The following is an 18,757-nucleotide window of genomic DNA, read 5'->3' on the forward strand; positions in this document are numbered from 1 at the left end:
ATCAATAGCCAGGGAAAAATGCTCAGCCTGACTGAGCCCCTCCAGAACAATCCTACGCACGTCATCCGCCAGAGCACGGACACGACGTCCGGCTGTTGTCGCAGACAGGGGCACCTGTTTGACAGACGCAATAATGCTATCCATAGACTTGTCTGTAGTCAATTCCTCCCAAACTGTAACCATGTGCTTTTTAAATAGCTCTGCGTCTGTGAAGGGCATGTTGTGTTTGGTTAGAACCCAGGATGCTTTAAGGAAGGCACTTGTGACCTTCTGTTGTTGGGTCAGGCCATGAAGGAGGATTCTACTGCCTTGTTTGTAGCTTGTAGTTAATGCTTAACTAGGGTAAGTGGGACGGTAGCGTACCACCTGGCCAACATCCAGTGAAATTGCAGAGTGTGAAATTCAAACTACAGAATTGTAAATATCTAACATTCTTGAAAATACACATGCAATATGTCAAATTATAGCTTGACTTCTTGTTAATCCAGCCACGGTGTCAGATTTCAAAAAGGCTTTACTACAAAAACCATGTGATTATCTGAGGCGAACATAAACCTGAGGACAGCACCCCATGAAACAAACACAGACAATCATATTTCATCCCGCCAGGCGTGACACAAAACTCAGAAATAATGATATAATTCATGCCTTACCTTTGAAGAGCTTCTTCTGTTGGCGCCAATATGTCCCATAAACATCAAAAATGGTCCTGTGTTCGATTAATTCCGTCGTCCAAAATGTCTATTTATTTGGCGCGTCCAGAAAAACACCAGTTCCAACTTGCTCAACATGACTACAAAATACCTAATAAATTACCTGTAATCTCTGTCCAAACATTTCAAACAACTTTCCTAACACAACTTTAGGTGTTTTTTAAGGTAAATAATCGATACAATTTAAGACGGGATAAACTGCGTTCAATACAGGACGAAAACAAAGTGGAGCTTTCAGGTCACGCGCCCCAACCACAACAGTACACTAGACTCGACCCTCGTTCTGAACAGGGCTACTTCTTAATTTCTCAAAGGAAAAACATCAACCAATTTCTAAAGACTGTTGACATTCAGTGGAAGCGATAGGAACTGCAAGCACGTGCCTTAGAAACCTAGATCCCCGTAGAAAAACCATTGAAAAGAGAGTGACCTCAAAAAAAATGATTCCTGGATGGTTTGTCCTCTGGGTTTTGCCTGCCAAATAAGTTTTGTTATACTCACAGACATCATTCAAACAGTTCTAGAAACATCCGAGTGTTTTATATAAAATACTAGCAATTATATGCATATCCTAGCTTCTAGGCCTGAGTAGCAGGCAGTTTACTTTGGGCACATCAGTCATCCAAACTTCCGAATACTGCCCCCTACCCCGACAAAGTAAAACATTTCTGTTTTGGGCCTCTGTCTGGGGCGGGAAGTCCACTTTGAAAGTATCATGCTTAGATTCATAATGCCATCTGAGATTGAATTATTTGCAAACAGTGATATTTTCATTGCAAACAAGACACATTGGCTGGGCATTGGAGAAAGATGGTAAGATGAATGCATATCTCTCTGTCTGTTAGGAGATAGATGGTTAGATGAATGCATATCTCTCTGTCTGTTAGGAGATAGATGGTTAGATGAATGCATATCTCTCTGTCTGTTAGGAGATAGATGGTTAGATGAATGCATATCTCTCTGTCTGTTAGGAGATAGATGGTTAGATGAATGCATATCTCTCTGTCTGTTAGGAGATAGATGGTTAGATGAATGCATATCTCTCTGTCTGTTAGGAGATAGATGGTTAGATGAATGCATATCTCTCTGTCTGTTAGGAGATAGATGGTTAGATGAACTCATATCTCTCTGTCCGTTCTTCCCTGAAACTTCCATTTTCCTTATCCACCTTTCTTTTGCTACTTTTTGAGAGCGACATGTTCTCTTGCCATCTGTCACATCTGCTCCGCCCTCTTGTGTTCATCCGGTGTCTTTTTGACCTGCAGCCCCAGTACACTGGGTTCCCCTGTGCTGCTCCACCAGTACACTGGGTTCCCCTGTGCTGCTCCACCAGTACACTGGGTTCCCCTGTGCTCCACCAGTACACTGGGTTCCCCTGTGCTCCACCAGTACACTGGGTTCCCCTGTGCTCCACCAGTACACTGGGTTCCCCTGTGCTCCACCAGTACACTGGGTTCCCCTGTGCCGCTCCACCAGTACACTGGGTTCCCCTGTGCCGCTCCACCAGTACACTGGGTTCCCCTGTGCCGCTCCCCCAGTACACTGGGTTCCCCTGTGCCGCTCCCCCAGTACACTGGGTTCCCCCGTGCTGCTCCCCCAGTACACTGGGTTCCCCTGCGCTGCTCCCCCAGTACACTGGGTTCCCCTGTGCTGCTCCACCTAACACTGGGTTCCCCTGTGCCCCTCCACCAGTACACTGGGTTCCCCTGTGCTGCTCCACCAGTACACTGGGTTCCCCTGTGCCCCTCCCCCAGTACACTGGGTTCCCCTGTGCTGCTCCACCTAACACTGGGTTCCCCCGTGCCCCTCCACCAGTACACTGGGTTCCCCTGTGCTGCTCCACCAGTACACTGGGTTCCCCTGTGCCCCTCCCCCAGTACACTGGGTTCCCCTGTGCCGCTCCACCAGTACACTGGGTTCCCCTGTGCCGCTCCACCAGTACACTGGGTTCCCCTGTGCCGCTCCACCAGTACACGGGGTTCCCCTGAGCTGCTCCACCAGTACACTGGGTTCCCCTGTGCCGCTCCACCAGTACACTGGGTTCCCCTGTGCCGCTCCACCAGTACACTGGGTTCCCCTGTGCCGCTCCACCAGTACACTGGGTTCCCCTGTGCCGCTCCACCAGTACACTGGGTTCCCCTGTGCCGCTCCACCAGTACACTGGGTTCCCCTGTGCCGCTCCACCAGTACACGGGGTTCCCCTGAGCTGCTCCACCAGTACACTGGGTTCCCCTGTGCTGCTCCACCAGTACACTGGGTTCCCCCGTGCTGTTCCACCAGTACACTGGGTTCCCCCGTGCCGTTCCACCAGTACACTGGGTTCCCCTGTGCCGCTCCACCAGTACACTGGGTTCCCCTGTGCCGCTCCACCAGTACACTGGGTTCCCCTGTGCCGCTCCACCAGTACACTGGGTTCCCCTGTGCCGCTCCACCAGTACACTGGGCTCCCCTGTGCCGCTCCCCCAGAACACTGGGTTCCCCTGTGCCGCTCCACCAGTACACTGGGTTCCCCTGTGCCGCTCCACCAGTACACTGGGTTCCCCTGTGCTGCTCCACCAGTACACTGCGTTCCCCTGTGCCGCTCCACCAGTACACTGGGTTCCCCTGTCCCCTGTGCTGCTCCCCCAGTACACTGCGTTCCCCTGTGCTGCTCCACCAGTACACTGGGTTCCCCTGTTCTGCTCCACCAGTACACTGGGTTCCCCTGTTCCCCTCCACCAGTACATTGCGTTCCCCTGTGCCGCTCCACCAGTACACTGGGTTCCCCTGTGCTGCTCCACCAGTACACTGGGTTCCCCTGTCCCCTGTGCTGCTCCACCAGTACACTGGGTTCCCCTGTGCGGCTCCACCAGTACACTGGGTTCCGCTGAGCTGCTCCACCAGTACACTGGGTTCCGCTGTGCTGCTCCACCAGTACACTGGGTTCCCCCGTGCTGTTCCACCAGTACACTGGGTTCCCCTGTGCCGCTCCACCAGTACACTGGGTTCCCCTGTGCCGCTCCACCAGTACACTGGGTTCCCCTGTGCCGCTCCACCAGTACACTGGGTTCCCCTGTGCCGCTCCACCAGTACACTGGGTTCCCCTGTCCCCTGTGCTGCTCCCCCAGTACACTGCGTTCCCCTGTGCTGCTCCACCAGTACACTGGGTTCCCCTGTGCCGCTCCACCAGTACACTGTGTTCCCCTGTGCCGCTCCACCAGTACACTGGGTTCCCCTGTGCCGCTCCACCAGTACACTGGGTTCCCCTGTCCCCTGTGCTGCTCCCCCAGTACACTGCGTTCCCCTGTGCTGCTCCACCAGTACACTGGGTTCCCCTGTGCTGCTCCACCAGTACACTGGGTTCCCCTGTCCCCTGTGCTGCTCCACCAGTACACTGGGTTCCCCTGTGCGGCTCCACCAGTACACTGGGTTCCGCTGAGCTGCTCCACCAGTACACTGGGTTCCGCTGTGCTGCTCCACCAGTACACTGGGTTCCCCTGTGCCGCTCCACCAGTACACTGGGTTCCCCTGTGTCGCTCCACCAGTACACTGGGTTCCCCTGTGCCGCTCCACCAGTACACTGGGTTCCCCTGTCCCCTGTGCTGCTCCCCCAGTACACTGCGTTCCCCTGTGCTGCTCCACCAGTACACTGGGTTCCCCTGTGCTGCTCCACCAGTACACTGGGTTCCCCTGTGCCCCTCCACCAGTACACTGCGTTCCCCTGTGCCGCTCCACCAGTACACTGGGTTCCCCTGTCCCCTGTGCTGCTCCACCGAACACTATCAAGCTAACGAACGTTGACGTTAAAAAGTAGTGTGGACTAGAGCTGTTTTTTCCCACCAATCAACACACAGAGAAATAAACAAAGATTTATAATTTAGTAGAGATTTTGCTGATTTTATGAACTTAATCAGATCTAAAAAAAAATATTGTCACTGAATGTATTATGTACTAATCAATGTTGTTCCATTTGTAGTGTTGACCTCTTCACTGTGCTAATATTATATGCTAATTATGTTCATTTGTAGTGTTGACCTCTTCACTGTGCTAATATTATATGCTAATTATGTTCATTTGTAGTGTTGACCTCTTCACTGTGCTAATATTATATGCTAATTATGTTCTGACCCACAGACTTTAACTCAGAAAACAATTGTCCCGAAGCCAAACCTAGTTGACGAACCCTGTTTTATAGTATTCCATGGCCTTTACTGGCCAACTGCTGTTATGGTTATGATATACTATGGTGTTGTGTCACTAGACTTTGACCAGATATTATTACATCCAAAGATCAACTGAACCTAGAATATAGATACAGAGACACTTGTCATCAGGAAGGTGATCTCTCAGCACAACGGAAAATATCTCAATGACTTGACATGTTCTGGTTGTGAATTCAGGCTACAAGGTAAGAATCTTCCCAGTGATTATTGTAAAGTGTGAGAAATTAAATGTCTGGTGTTATTTTAGTTTAGTGAATGACAGTAAAACACTCAGATCTAACAGTCCATTTCACCTGGGACAGCTACGTGACAGTTCAATCATACAAAATGGCGCTAACTGGGTGTAGTCAAGTCACATTATAACATGTTGTTCATATAGCTAACTGGGTGTAGTCAAGTCACATTCAATAACATGTTGTTCATATAGCTAACTGGGTGTAGGCAAGTCACATTATAACATGTTGTTCATATAGCTAACTGGGTGTAGGCAAGTCACATTATAACATGTTGTTCATATAGCTAACTGGGTGTAGGCAAGTCACATTATAACATGTTGTTCATATAGCTAACTGGGTGTAGGCAAGTCACATTATAACATGTTGTTCATATAGCTAACTGGGTGTAGGCAAGTCACATTCAATAACATGTTGTTCATACAGCTAACTGGGTGTAGGCAAGTCACATTATAACATGTTGTTCATATAGCTAACTGGGTGTAGTCAAGTCACATTATAACATGTTGTTCATATAGCTAACTGGGTGTAGGCAAGTCACATTATAACATGTTGTTCATATAGCTAACTGGGTGTAGGCAAGTCACATTATAACATGTTGTTCATACAGCTAACTGGGTGTAGGCAAGTCACATTATAACATGTTGTTCATATAGCTAACTGGGTGTAGGCAAGTCACATTATAACATGTTGTTCATATAGCTAACTGGGTGTAGGCAAGTCACATTCAATAACATGTTGTTCATACAGCTAACTGGGTGTAGGCAAGTCACATTATAACATGTTGTTCATATAGCTAACTGGGTGTAGGCAAGTCACATTATAACATGTTGTTCATATAGCTAACTGGGTGTAGGCAAGTCACATTATAACATGTTGTTCATATAGCTAACTGGGTGGAGTCAAGTCACATTATAACATGTTGTTCATATAGCTAACTGGGTGGAGTCAAGTCACATTATAACATGTTGTTCATACATCTAACTGGGTGTAGTCAAGTCACATTATAACATGTTGTTCATATAGCTAACTGGGTGTAGTCAAGTCACATTATAACATGTTGTTCATATAGCTAACTGGGTGTAGTCAAGTCACATTATAACATGTTGTTCATATAGCTAACTGGGTGTAGTCAAGTCACATTATAACATGTTGTTCATATAGCTAACTGGGTGTAGTCAAGTCACATTATAACATGTTGTTCATATAGCTAACTGGGTGTAGTCAAGTCACATTATAACATGTTGTTCATATAGCTAACTGGGTGTAGGCAAGTCACATTATAACATGTTGTTCATATAGCTAACTGGGTGTAGTCAAGTCACATTATAACATGTTGTTCATATAGCTAACTGGGTGTAGGCAAGTCACATTATAACATGTTGTTCATATAGCTAACTGGGTGTAGTCAAGTCACATTATAACATGTTGTTCATATAGCTAACTGGGTGTAGTCAAGTCACATTATAACATGTTGTTCATACATCGTATATTGAGGTTATTTTACCATTTGTATGTTTTATGTATAAATTGTAAGTCGTCTTTCAGAATATCAGAACATTTGTTCTTTCTAAATTCCAATGAGCTCCTGCTTCCTGTGTAATTTGGTATGAAACCACTGAACAGACTTTTCTTAACATTAATATTATGAACTGAATTCAGTTACAGCATCATCATATCATGTTGAACAAAGCAACACACTAGAATGAGAGACATTATTCAAAGAGAAAGTGACACATTATAATTCATATTATTATATATTAGATATTGTTATTATTACTATTATTATATTATTATTATTATGGACAAAAGGTGAAAAATATAAAATCACCTGACTGTTTGGATGTGTCTGTTAGTAAATGTTTATTTCTAAGAGATAATGAATAAAATAATTAGTTGTCACTGTGTTAACCACAACCAACATGTTGGATCTCTGTTTAGTTGTCACTGTGTTAACCACAACCAACATGTTGGATCTCTGTTTAGTTGTCACTGTGTTAAACACAACCAACATGTTGGATCTCTGTTTAGTTGTCATTGTGTTAACCACAACCAACATGTTGGATCTCTGTTTAGTTGTCACTGTGTTAACCACAACCAACATGTTGGATCTCTGTTTAGGGGTCAGTTCTCTAAAATGAGTCTCTCTGGGGAGAGAGAGGAGGGGGGCCCTGCCTCTAAAATGAGACTCTCTGGGGAACATGACACCAAAGCTAAGAGGTGAGATTACAATCTTGTTTGTTTCTAAAACGTGTTTCCATCATTTTTTCACATCTGTTATTTATCAGACAGTATTGCTCAGGGGAACCTTGTCTGTAAATTATTGTTGTTCTAACATTTTAATTCATAGTTTTTTGTGGATTAATTTTTGTTTTGCAAAACGCTATATAGCTGGAATGAAATGTTTGTATCCTGTATGTGAGACTGTGATATGTGGTTGTCTCACCAGCACACACACACACACACACACACACACACACACACACACACACACACACACACACACACACCCCTCTATAAAATTGTAGCATGACACAATCATTTAGCCTCTTAATTATTATCTAATATGTTGGCAGGCATAACTTTATAGTTTTTATTCTGATCGTTGTTACAAGCTGAATTCTGACAATATATCCGTTATATCAACACACTCTTCACTCCTGTTGAAACCATAAAGGGTTCTATCTTCCTACAATAAACAGAACCACTGAGGTTCTATATAGAACCCTTTATAGGAGGTTAGCCTGTCTGAGTATACAGTATATATAGAATATATATAGAACCCTTTATAGGAGGTTAGGAAGTGTCTGACTATACAGTATATATAGAATATATATAGAACCCTTTATAGGAGGTTAGGAAGTGTCTGAGTATACAGTATATATAGAACCCTTTATAGGAGGTTAGGAAGTGTCTGAGTATACAGTATATATAGAATATATATAGAACCCTTTATAGGAGGTTAGGAAGTGTCTGAGTATACAGTATATATACAATATATATAGAACCCTTTATAGGTGGTTAGGAAGTGTCTGAGTATACAGTATATATACAATATATATAGAACCCTTTATAGGAGGTTAGCCTGTCTGAGTATACAGTATATATAGAACCCTTTATAGGAGGTTAGGAAGTGTCTGAGTATACAGTATATATAGAATATATATAGAACCCTTTATAGGAGGTTAGGATGTGTCTGAGTATACAGTATATATAGAACCCTTTATAGGAGGTCAGGAAGTGTCTGAGTATACAGTATATATAGAACCCTTTATAGGAGGTCAGGAAGTGTCTGAGTATACAGTATATATAGAATATATATAGAACCCTTTATAGGAGGTTAGGAAGTGTCTGAGTATACAGTATATATAGAATATATATAGAACCCTTTATAGGAGGTCAGGAAGTGTCTGAGTATACAGTATATATAGAACCCTTTATAGGAGGTCAGGAAGTGTCTGAGTATACAGTATATATAGAATATATATAGAACCCTTTATAGGAGGTTAGGAAGTGTCTGAGTATACAGTATATATAGAACCCTTTATAGGAGGTCAGGAAGTGTCTGAGTATACAGTATATATAGAATATATATTTAACCCTTTATAGGAGGTTAGCCTGTCTGAGTATACAGTATATATAGAATATATATAGAACCCTTTATAGGAGGTTAGCCTGTCTGAGTATACAGTATATATTTAACCCTTTATAGGAGGTTAGCCTGTCTGAGTATACAGTATATATAGAACCCTTTATAGGGCTCTTTGGTCAGAACTCTAGAGGTTCTTCTTCACTGAATTGATCTTCATTATATCTAAACACACTGGTGGTCAGGGAGGCATCTCTTTGTTTGAACGATGGTCCACGTCAACTCTGGCATTACAATACATACATTACAATACAACGTTGACCATTAGTTACAGCAAACAACAAACATGTCTCTTCTGCTCCGTTCTTAACCCCTCCTCTCTTCACTAGATGGACAGTAACTTTAGTGTTTAACCCCTCCTCTCTTCACTAGATGGACGGTAACTTTAGTGTTTAACCCCTCCTCTCTTCACTAGATGGACGGTAACTTTAGTGTTTATCCCCTCTGTGTCCAAGGACCAAACTTTTGAAAATTATTTTCGGTGCGCCTCAAGTAGGCTTGAAACATGACATTTACAACAACGTTTTTTTCTGATAACTAGTTAATTGCATCCGCCATGGAGCCCAGTTTCATAATATTACGTTAAATAGTAATCGCTAAAAAACAGGCCTTATTTTAGGTCATTCTTCTCCCTGCCAGCTCCTATTAGTTCTATTGAGCTCCGTGGAATCAACTCACCTTCTGAACGTTCTATTCCCAGCTCATTGTTCTGCGTCACAATGGCAGCTTCACCATTGTATCAATGACACCTGCTGAGCCTAGCAGGTGTCGTGAATGAGTTGTGTAGTACCCACAGAAGGCCACAGAGAGGAGCAAGAGAGCTATAAACCCATACTGTTTTTTGCCTTAAAAACCCTGAACCTAACAATCAAACCAAATGTATTTATAAAGCAGCATCTAACCCTACGTATGACCTATTTTAGCCTAAACCCTAATTATTTTAGAAACTGTTATAGTAATAATATTATGTTAGTAAATACCATTATAGTACTAAATAGCACTGATTATTTTGTTAATCTAAACCTGTCTCAGCATTTTGCTGTTTTTGTTTTGTTATTTTATTATATTTATTATTTCAAGGCAGAACACTTGATCAACAAGACACCTGTTTTATTTTTCATATGTGATTTGAACTGGGTGACCAAGTGACCTCTATGTGAAAGTCCAGAAATTGGCTTGGAAAAGATGGGGCAGGTTTGAGATCTAAGGAATTAATGAGAAAAATATACTTTATTTATCAGCTGCCCCACCAACGTCTGTCCGTGAATTAATAACTTTTTAGGAGAGAAAAAAAGTGAGGTATTGAATAGCAGGTATTGAATCCCAGGTAAATACCTCAACCTTAGTTTATATAAATGCATTATAAAAACTACTTAGGACAGCTCACGAGGTTTCCTAAATATCTGCCGACTAGATGGGACTAGAGACTTCATGCATAGTTATTAACCACCCACGTATACCCATAAGTGTAAAAATTCTTTATTCTCATCACTTATAAGACCAATGTTCTACTCTGAGACACTTTGGCGATATGGTCCCAGATCTCAACATATTGAATGTTTGTTTTACATAATAATCCAAAATGAATATTACTAATGTAACCCACTGTAAAGACTGGGTTTAGTTGGTTGTGTTGCACTGCTCATGTCCGCGTTCTGGAACTGTCCGCGTCTCCGTACAGAACTGTCCTCGTCTCCGTACAGAACTGTCCACGTCCCCGTACAGAACTGTCCGCGTCCCCGTACAGAACTGTCCGCGTCCCCGTACAGAACTGTCCGCGTCCACGTTCGGTGTGGCGCCAAGCCGGTTACGCACAGAGTGGACTGAGGTGATCTTGGGGAATAACGACGGAGTTTGTTACAGTGTTGAGACACCGAAGTTTATTGTTCAATTTGCTTTTTTCTTTACGGTCAGGGACAGTATGAGTGTAGCCAGATCCTTTTCACTTTCTATCCTTGTTTCATTTTGTTGTTCACCGGATTCGTCATCATCATCGAGATGAGGGCCAGAAACGACCTGCAAGTTATCCTAGCCAGTCGGTACAGCTCGGTAAGCTAGCTAGCTACTCTACCAGCAGCATCCTAGTTATCCTAGCTAGTCGGTACAGCTCGGTAAGCTAGCTAGCTACTCTACCAGCAGCATCCTAGTTATCCTAGCTAGTCGGTACAGCTCGGTAAGCTAGCTAGCTACTCTACCAGCAGCATCCTAGTTATCCTAGCTAGTCGGTACAGCTCGGTAAGCTAGCTAGCTACTCTACCAGCAGCATCCTAGTTATCCTAGCTAGTCGGTACAGCTCGGTAAGCTAGCTAGCTACTCTACCAGCAGCATCCTAGTTACCATAGCTACCACTACATCATCACCGGCTGTCTGCATTTCTTCTGGACCGATGGAGCTCCCCGGTTGTTTCTTCCACCTGTTAAATCCCGGTGAGGCTTCTCCCTCTCTCGTTGACGGATGCTGGCTACCTCTGTCCGGTTCTCCTCTCTTCACTAGATGGACGGTAACTTTAGTTTTTAACCCCTCTGTGTCCAAGGACCGAACTTTTGAATATTATTTTCAGGGCGCCTCAATAGCAGGTATTGAACACCGGGTAAATAATCACTAGTCAGAACCTCAACCTCAGTAGACATTCATTATAAAAAATCTTCTTAATATCTGAAATTGTGAGTAAACAACCTCGAGAGTGCGTCTTCCAGCCCTCCAATAAATTACATAATTCAACACCCGGTTAGTAAATTTACATAAACATCCCCCGGAGAAGGCAGAGTAACGACACCAGCCTTTTAGCGGGGCTGACAGACTGACTACAACGCTCGCGACGCTAAATGAATTTCGTTATTAAAAATGACACACTGCTCGCGCCATTAACTAACGTCTGGAAGTCAGTTCTATTTGTGAAACTCTTCTTATGTTTCCCCATCTGAGCTCAGAGTAGATGAGAGATGTAATGTTTGTCTCTGTTGTGTTGAAGTCCAATCAAGCAGGAGAGACCAGCCTCCCCTGTTCCCAGCTGTGTGTCCATGAAGAGTGATAAGTCTATGGGTGACCCTATATACTTTAGAGAGGGAGACTTTTCTACTGAACAAAGGTAAGAAGAACTCATGGGTCCTGGTCAGTGAGTTAAACAACACTGTCTCTAGTCATTTCTCCTCTCCCATTTTCCCATTTATTGTTGTTGTTTTCATAATCCATAGGCTCATCCTTTTGTCCATTTTCGTAGTCGTAAAACAATATTAAACAAACACAACATTCCCTCCGTGTGTGAGTGTGTGTGTGTGTGTGTGTGTGTGTGTGTGTGTGTACTCCCTGGATGAGGAGATGTAATCTCATGTTTTGTCCACAGAAACCAACAGGAGAGATCAGAGTCAGAGATTCTCAGTGGTCAGTCTTCCCAGAGTCATCAAACAGACCTGGCCTCCATATTCAGTGTATGTGGTCCTGTTATGTACATTTGTTTTTGTTTACCTCAAGTAAAGTTGATCTGTCAATCATTCATTAATGTGTTAATGAGAAAGCATTTATTCTCTTGCTTAACTTATTTACTTTATTTATTTCAGTTGCTTGAAGAGAAAATTATGACATTTGTGAAGAACGAGCTGAAGATGTTCAAGAGGATTCTTAGTCCAGAACTCCCAGAAGGCATTGAGAGTCAGAAGCAGGATAAGGAAGTGGTGGATGCTGAAGATGAGCAGCAGGAGAGCAGTGCCAGAGAGGGGGCTCTGAAGATCACACTGCACATCCTGAGGAAAATGAACCAGAAGGAGCTTGCTGAAACACTGGAGAAATGTAAGATCTGTCTGCCTCATGTTGAATGCTGTTTTATAACATTTAAAAGCTGTAGCTAAAGTACAACTGAAGTAGCTGTGTAACTCAATGATATTGTAGCAGCCTTAACACAACACCTAGTGACCTCATCAAGTAGCAGCAGGGATGTGTTGTGGTGATTAATTTAGAGAGAGAGAGAACATTAATAATACCATCAATGAGGCCTCCCGGGTGGCGCAGTGGTTAAGGGTGCTGTACTGCAGCGCCAGCTGTGCCATCAGAGACTCTGGGTTCGCGCCCAGGCTCTGTCGTAACCGGCCGCGACCGGGAGGTCGTTGTCTCATTGCGCACCAGTGACTCCTGTGGCGGGCCGGGCACAGTGCGCGCTAACCAAGGTTGCCAGGTGCACGGTGTTTCCTCTGGCACATTGGTGCGGCTGGCTTCCGGGTTGGATGTGCGCTGTGTTAAGAAGCTTTGTTTGGGTTGTATATCGGTGGACGCATGACTTTCAACATTCGTCTCTCCCGAGCCCGTACGGGAGTTGTAGCGATGAGACAAGATAGTAGCTACTATACAATTGGAATTGGGGAGAAAAAGGAGTAATTAAAAAAAATTAAAAAATATCAATAATAATATAATCAGTCACACCAGTCTGTAATGCATTAGGAAAACATTTACACATTTATACAGTCAGTTAAGAGAATAAATTATTATAATGTACAACTTTATAACAGTCCTTCAATACTGTAGGTATTAAAACAGACGTAATATTAATATCCTCTGTGTTATTTCTAGATTCAGATGATCTTGCTGTGATTTGCCAACGTGAACTCAAATCTAATCTAAAGAAGAAGTTTCAATGTGTATTTGAGGGGATCGCTAAACAAGGAAACCCAACACTTCTCAATAAGATCTACACAGAGCTCTACATCACAGAGGGAGGAACAGGAGAGGTCAATAATGAACATGAGCTGAGACAGATTGAGACAACAACCAGGAAACAAGCAAGACCAGAGACTGCAATCAAATGTAACGACATCTTCAAACCCTTAACTGGACAAGACAAACTTATCAGAACTGTGCTGACAAAGGGAGTCGCTGGCATTGGAAAAACAGTCTCTGTGCAGAAGTTCATTCTGGACTGGGCTGAAGGAAAAGCAAATCAGGATGTCCAATTTGTATTTTCATTCCCTTTTCGGGAGCTGAATTTGATGAAAGAGGACAAACACACTTTCATTGAACTTCTTAATCACTTCTCAATGGAAACCAAACAATCAGGAATCTCCATCTACAACAAGTACAAAGTTCTGTTCATCTTTGATGGTCTGGATGAGTGCCGACTGCCCCTAGACTTCCAGAAGAACAAGATCTGTTGGGACGTCACAGAGTCAACCTCAGTGGATGTTCTGCTGACAAATCTCATCGAGGGAAATCTGCTTCCCTCTGCTCTCCTCTGGATAACTACCCGACCTGCAGCAGCCAATAAGATCCCTTCAAGGTGTGTTGACCAGGTAACAGAGGTACGAGGGTTCAATGACCCACAGAAGGAGGAGTACTTCAGGAAGAGATTCAGTGATGAGGACCTGGCCAGCAGAATCATCTCACACATAAAGACATCAAGGAGCCTCCACATCATGTGCCACATTCCAGTCTTCTGTTGGATTTCTGCAACAGTCCTTGAACACATGTTGAGTACAGACAAGAGGGAAGAGATGCCCAAGACTCTGACTGAGATGTACACACACCTTGTGGAGTTTCATACCAAACAGAAGAATGAAAAGTATCTTGAGAAAGAAGAGACAGGTCCACACTGGAATAAAGAGAGCATTCTGTCACTGGGAAAACTGGCTTTTCAACAGCTTGTGAAGGGCAATCTGATTTTCTATGAAGAAGACCTGAAAGAGTCTGGCATTGATGTCAATGAAGCCTCAGTGTACTCAGGATTGTGCACACAGATCTTTAAAGAGGAATGTGGGCTGTACCAGGACAAGGTGTACTGCTTTGTTCATCTGAGCATTCAGGAGTTTCTGGCTGCTGTATATGTGTTCCTCTCATTCATCAACAACAATGAGAATATAATGAACAAACTGCAAACAAAAGACGAGCCTGAAGTTACTTTCTACAAGAGTGCTGTGGATAAAGCCTTACAAAGTGAGACGGGAAACCTGGACCTTTTCCTCCGCTTCCTTCTGGGCCTCTCACTGGAGTCCAATCAGAAGCACTTACGAGGTCTACTGACAAAGACAAGAAGCAGCTCACAGAGCCATGAAGAAACAATCGAGTACATCAAGGAGAAGATCGGGGAGGATCTCTCTCCAGAGAGGAACATCAATCTGTTCCACTGTCTGAATGAACTGAATGACCATTCTCTAGTGGAGGAGATCCAAAGATACCTGAGCTCAGGAAGTCTCTCAAAACCCAACCTGTCACCTGCACAGTGGTCAGCTCTGGTCTTTGTGTTGCTGACTTCAGAAAAGGAGCTGGATGTGTTTGACCTGAAGAAATACTCCAGATCAGAGGAAGGTCTTCTGAGGCTGCTGCCAGTGGTCAAAGCCTCCAGAGTTGCTCTGTGAGTAAATAAAATGACATATAAGAACTAATCATCAGGAAGAAATATTCAGTTTAGAGAAAAATATATATTATAATATGTGTATAATATTATATTGAACAACATACTGAATTAATGCATTGATTTTCACATTAGTATAACAATATGACCATACAATTCTAGGAAACGGAAGATGAATCTATATGTTGTTTGAGAGAATAAACCAAATGCATCTACTATTGTCCCTCTACACTACTGGTGTTAAATTAACAGTGTGTTTGTGAAATCATGATCTCTTTGCAGGTTGTCAGGCTGTGGAGTCACAGAGGAAGGCTGTGCTTCTCTGGTCTCAGCTCTGAGGTCAAACCCCTCACACCTGAGAGAGCTGGACCTGAGTAACAACGACCTGAAGGATTCAGGAGTGAATCTGCTCTCTGCTGGACTGGGGAATCCCCACTGTAAACTGGAGACTCTGAGGTCAGTATTCCTGTAGTTGGTCAACAAGTGATAACTGTTCACCACATCCACATGTGTTTACCAGACACACATAGTCCACACCATATGTGTTTGGACAGTGAAGCTTACAGTTTTACATGTGCTGCTCTGCTCCAGCATTTTGGATTTGAGAGAAAATACCTGTGTTACTGTTTAAATATGATTAGTGAATTACAAAGTTATAGAGGCACAAAGATCAGAATAAATGCTAAACTCCTCTGTTACTGGTAATGGTGAGAGGTTAGTATGTTTTGTTGTAGTCTCTGTTATTGGTAATGGTGAGAGGTTAGCATGTTTTGTTGTAGCCTCTGTTATTGGTAATGGTGAGAGGTTAGCATGTTTTGTTGTAGCCTCTGTTATTGGTAATGGTGAGAGGTTAGCATGTTTTGTTGTAGCCTCTGTTATTGGTAATGGTGAGAGGTTAGCATGTTTTGTTGTAGCCTCTGTTATTGGTAATGGTGAGAGGTTAGCATGTTTTGTTGTAGCCTCTGTTATTGGTAATGGTGAGAGGTTAGTATGTTTTGTTGTAGCCTCTGTTATTGGTAATGGTGAGAGGTTAGCATGTTTTGTTGTAGCCTCTGTTATTGGTAATGGTGAGAGGTTAGCATGTTTTGTTGTAGCCTCTGTTATTGGTAATGGTGAGAGGTTAGTATGTTTTGTTGTAGCCTCTGTTATTGGTAATGGTGAGAGGTTAACATGTTTTGTTGTAGCCTCTGTTATTGGTAATGGTGAGAGGTTAACATGTTTTGTTGTAGCCTCTGTTATTGGTAATGGTGAGAGGTTAGTATGTTTTGTTGTAGCCTCTGTTATTGGTAATGGTGAGAGGTTAGCATGTTTTGTTGTAGTCTCTGTTATTGGTAATGGTGAGAGGTTAGTATGTTTTGTTGTAGCCTCTGACATTGGTAATGGTGAGAGGTTAACATGTTTTGTTGTAGCCTCTGTAACTTTCTCACTCATTATGATTCATTCACGATCTTTCTCAGTCAGGCTTGATGTTGTCATTGTGTTCGAGGAATATGGGACCAGATAAACTTTTGTCTAATGTAATACACTTTAAGTGTCAGAATAGTTATGACTTCTTCAAAAGGGGGACTAGATACATAAAATGCTTTACATTTTTCTAAACGTTGAAACAGATATGTATTAAAATATCCTCAAATAAAAGGTGACATTATAAACTGTCACCTCATATGAAACATTTGATCTGAAATCCAAAATGCTAACAGTGTAAGCAGGGAAAGCTAAGCGGAATATTTTAATATAACCTGTCTGTCATTGTATTTCTTCTGTGTTTTCAGACTCACTGTCTGTAAACTCACAGACACATCCTGTAAAGTGTTGGCCTCAGTTCTCAGTTCAAACCCCTCACACCTGAGAGAGCTGGATCTGAGTAACAATGACCTGAAGGATTCAGGAGTGAAGCTGCTCTCTGCTGGACTGGGGAATCCCCACTGTAAACTGGAGACTCTGAGGTCAGTATAATATATATTGTGGACTGTATACTCAATACAATCTAAATCTGATACCTCACTGTCTAAATAGATATGGTGTGGACTGTATACTCAATACAATCTAAATATGATACCTCACTGTCTAAATAGATATGGTGTGGACTGTTTACTCAATACAATCTAAATCTGATACCTCACTGTCTAAATAGATATGGTGTGGACTGTATACTCAATACAATCTAAATCTGATACCTCACTGTCTAAATAGATATGGTGTGGACTGTATACTCAATACAATATAAATCTGATACCTCACTGTCTGTCTTCTGACTGATTCTGCTTTTTAAACTGGTCTGGTCAGTCTACTATAATATTTGTACTAGACATGTTTCTATCTGCAGGCAATACTTTGATCATTTGTCATTTTTTCTGATGATACACTATTTTATGAATAGAAATTGAAGGTTTCAGGACTGAATATGCTGAAAAAATGAATATCAGTGTGATTTTAATATGATTTGACTCTTTGCAGCCTGTCAGGCTGTCTAGTCACAGAGGAAGGCTGTGCTTCTCTGGTCTCAGCTCTGAGGTCAAACCCCTCACACCTGAGAGAGCTGGATCTGAGTAACAATGACCTGAAGGATTCAGGAGTGAAGCTGCTCTCTGCTGGACTGGGGAATCCCCACTGTAAACTGGAGACTCTGAGGTCAGTATTCCTGTAGTTGGTCAACAAGTGATAACTGTTCACCAGATCCACATTTGTTTACCAGACACACATAGTCCACACCATATGTGTTTGGACAGTGAAGCTTACAGTTTTAAATGTGGTGCTTTGCTCCAGCATTTTGGATTTGAGGTAGAATGTTTCATATTAGGAGACAGTATAGAATGTCACCTTTTATTTGAGGTTGATGGTGAGAGGTTAGCATGTTTTGTTGGAAGTCTCTGTTATTGGTAATGGTGAGAGGTTAGCATGTTTTGTTGTAGCCTCTGTTATTGGTAATGGTGAGAGGTTAGCATGTTTTGTTGTAGTCTCTGTTATTGGTAATAGTGAGAGGTTAGCATGTTTTGTTGTAGCCTCTGTTATTGGTAATGGTGAGAGGTTAGTATGTTTTGTTGTAGCCTCTGTTATTGGTAATGGTGAGAGGTTAGCATGTTTTGTTGTAGCCTCTGTTATTGGTAATGGTGAGAGGTTAGCATGTTTTGTTGTAGCCTCTGTTATTGGTAATGGTGAGAGGTTAGCATGTTTTGTTGTAGCCTCTGTTATTGGTAATGGTGAGAGGTTAGCATGTTTTGTTGTAGCCTCTGTTATTGGTAATGGTGAGAGGTTAACATGTTTTGTTGTAGCCTCTGTTATTGGTAATGGTGAGAGGTTAGCATGTTTTGTTGTAGCCTCTGTTATTGGTAATGGTGAGAGGTTAGCATGTTTTGTTGTAGCCTCTGTTATTGGTAATGGTGAGAGGTTAGCATGTTTTGTTGTAGCCTCTGTTATTGGTAATGGTGAGAGGTTAGCATGTTTTGTTGTAGCCTCTGTTATTGGTAATGGTGAGAGGTTAGCATGTTTTGTTGTAGCCTCTGTTATTGGTAATGGTGAGAGGTTAGCATGTTTTGTTGTAGCCTCTGTTATTGGTGATGGTGAGAGGTTAGCATGTTTTGTTGTAGCCTCTGTTATTGGTAATGGTGAGAGGTTAGCATGTTTTG

At 42.8% G+C, this 18,757-nt stretch overlaps 1 protein-coding gene and 1 long non-coding RNA gene across 2 annotated transcripts in view; both read left to right on the forward strand.

Moving 5' to 3' along the window:
- Positions 1–4,670: 4,670 nt before the first annotated feature.
- Positions 4,671–12,190, forward strand: LOC116371723 (uncharacterized). The gene is made up of 4 exons (XR_004208988.1): positions 4,671–5,100; positions 7,270–7,368; positions 11,769–11,885; positions 12,141–12,190. It is a non-coding gene; the product is annotated as an uncharacterized LOC116371723 (long non-coding RNA).
- A 173-nt stretch (positions 12,191–12,363) lies between these two features.
- The window catches only part of LOC116371722 (NACHT, LRR and PYD domains-containing protein 3-like), a gene marked incomplete at its 5' end in the record, with an annotated part of 10,027 nt that continues 3,633 nt past the window's right edge, over positions 12,364–18,757 (forward strand). The window contains 3 exons of the mRNA XM_031820703.1: positions 12,364–12,583; positions 13,364–15,131; positions 16,904–17,077. Coding sequence (XP_031676563.1) covers positions 12,364–12,583; positions 13,364–15,131; positions 16,904–17,077 — 2,162 coding nt within the window. The remainder of the gene's footprint in view (positions 12,584–13,363; positions 15,132–16,903; positions 17,078–18,757) is intronic.

This window comes from Oncorhynchus kisutch, unplaced genomic scaffold (assembly GCF_002021735.2).
Source record: "Oncorhynchus kisutch isolate 150728-3 unplaced genomic scaffold, Okis_V2 scaffold3589, whole genome shotgun sequence".
NCBI lineage: Eukaryota > Metazoa > Chordata > Actinopteri > Salmoniformes > Salmonidae > Oncorhynchus > Oncorhynchus kisutch.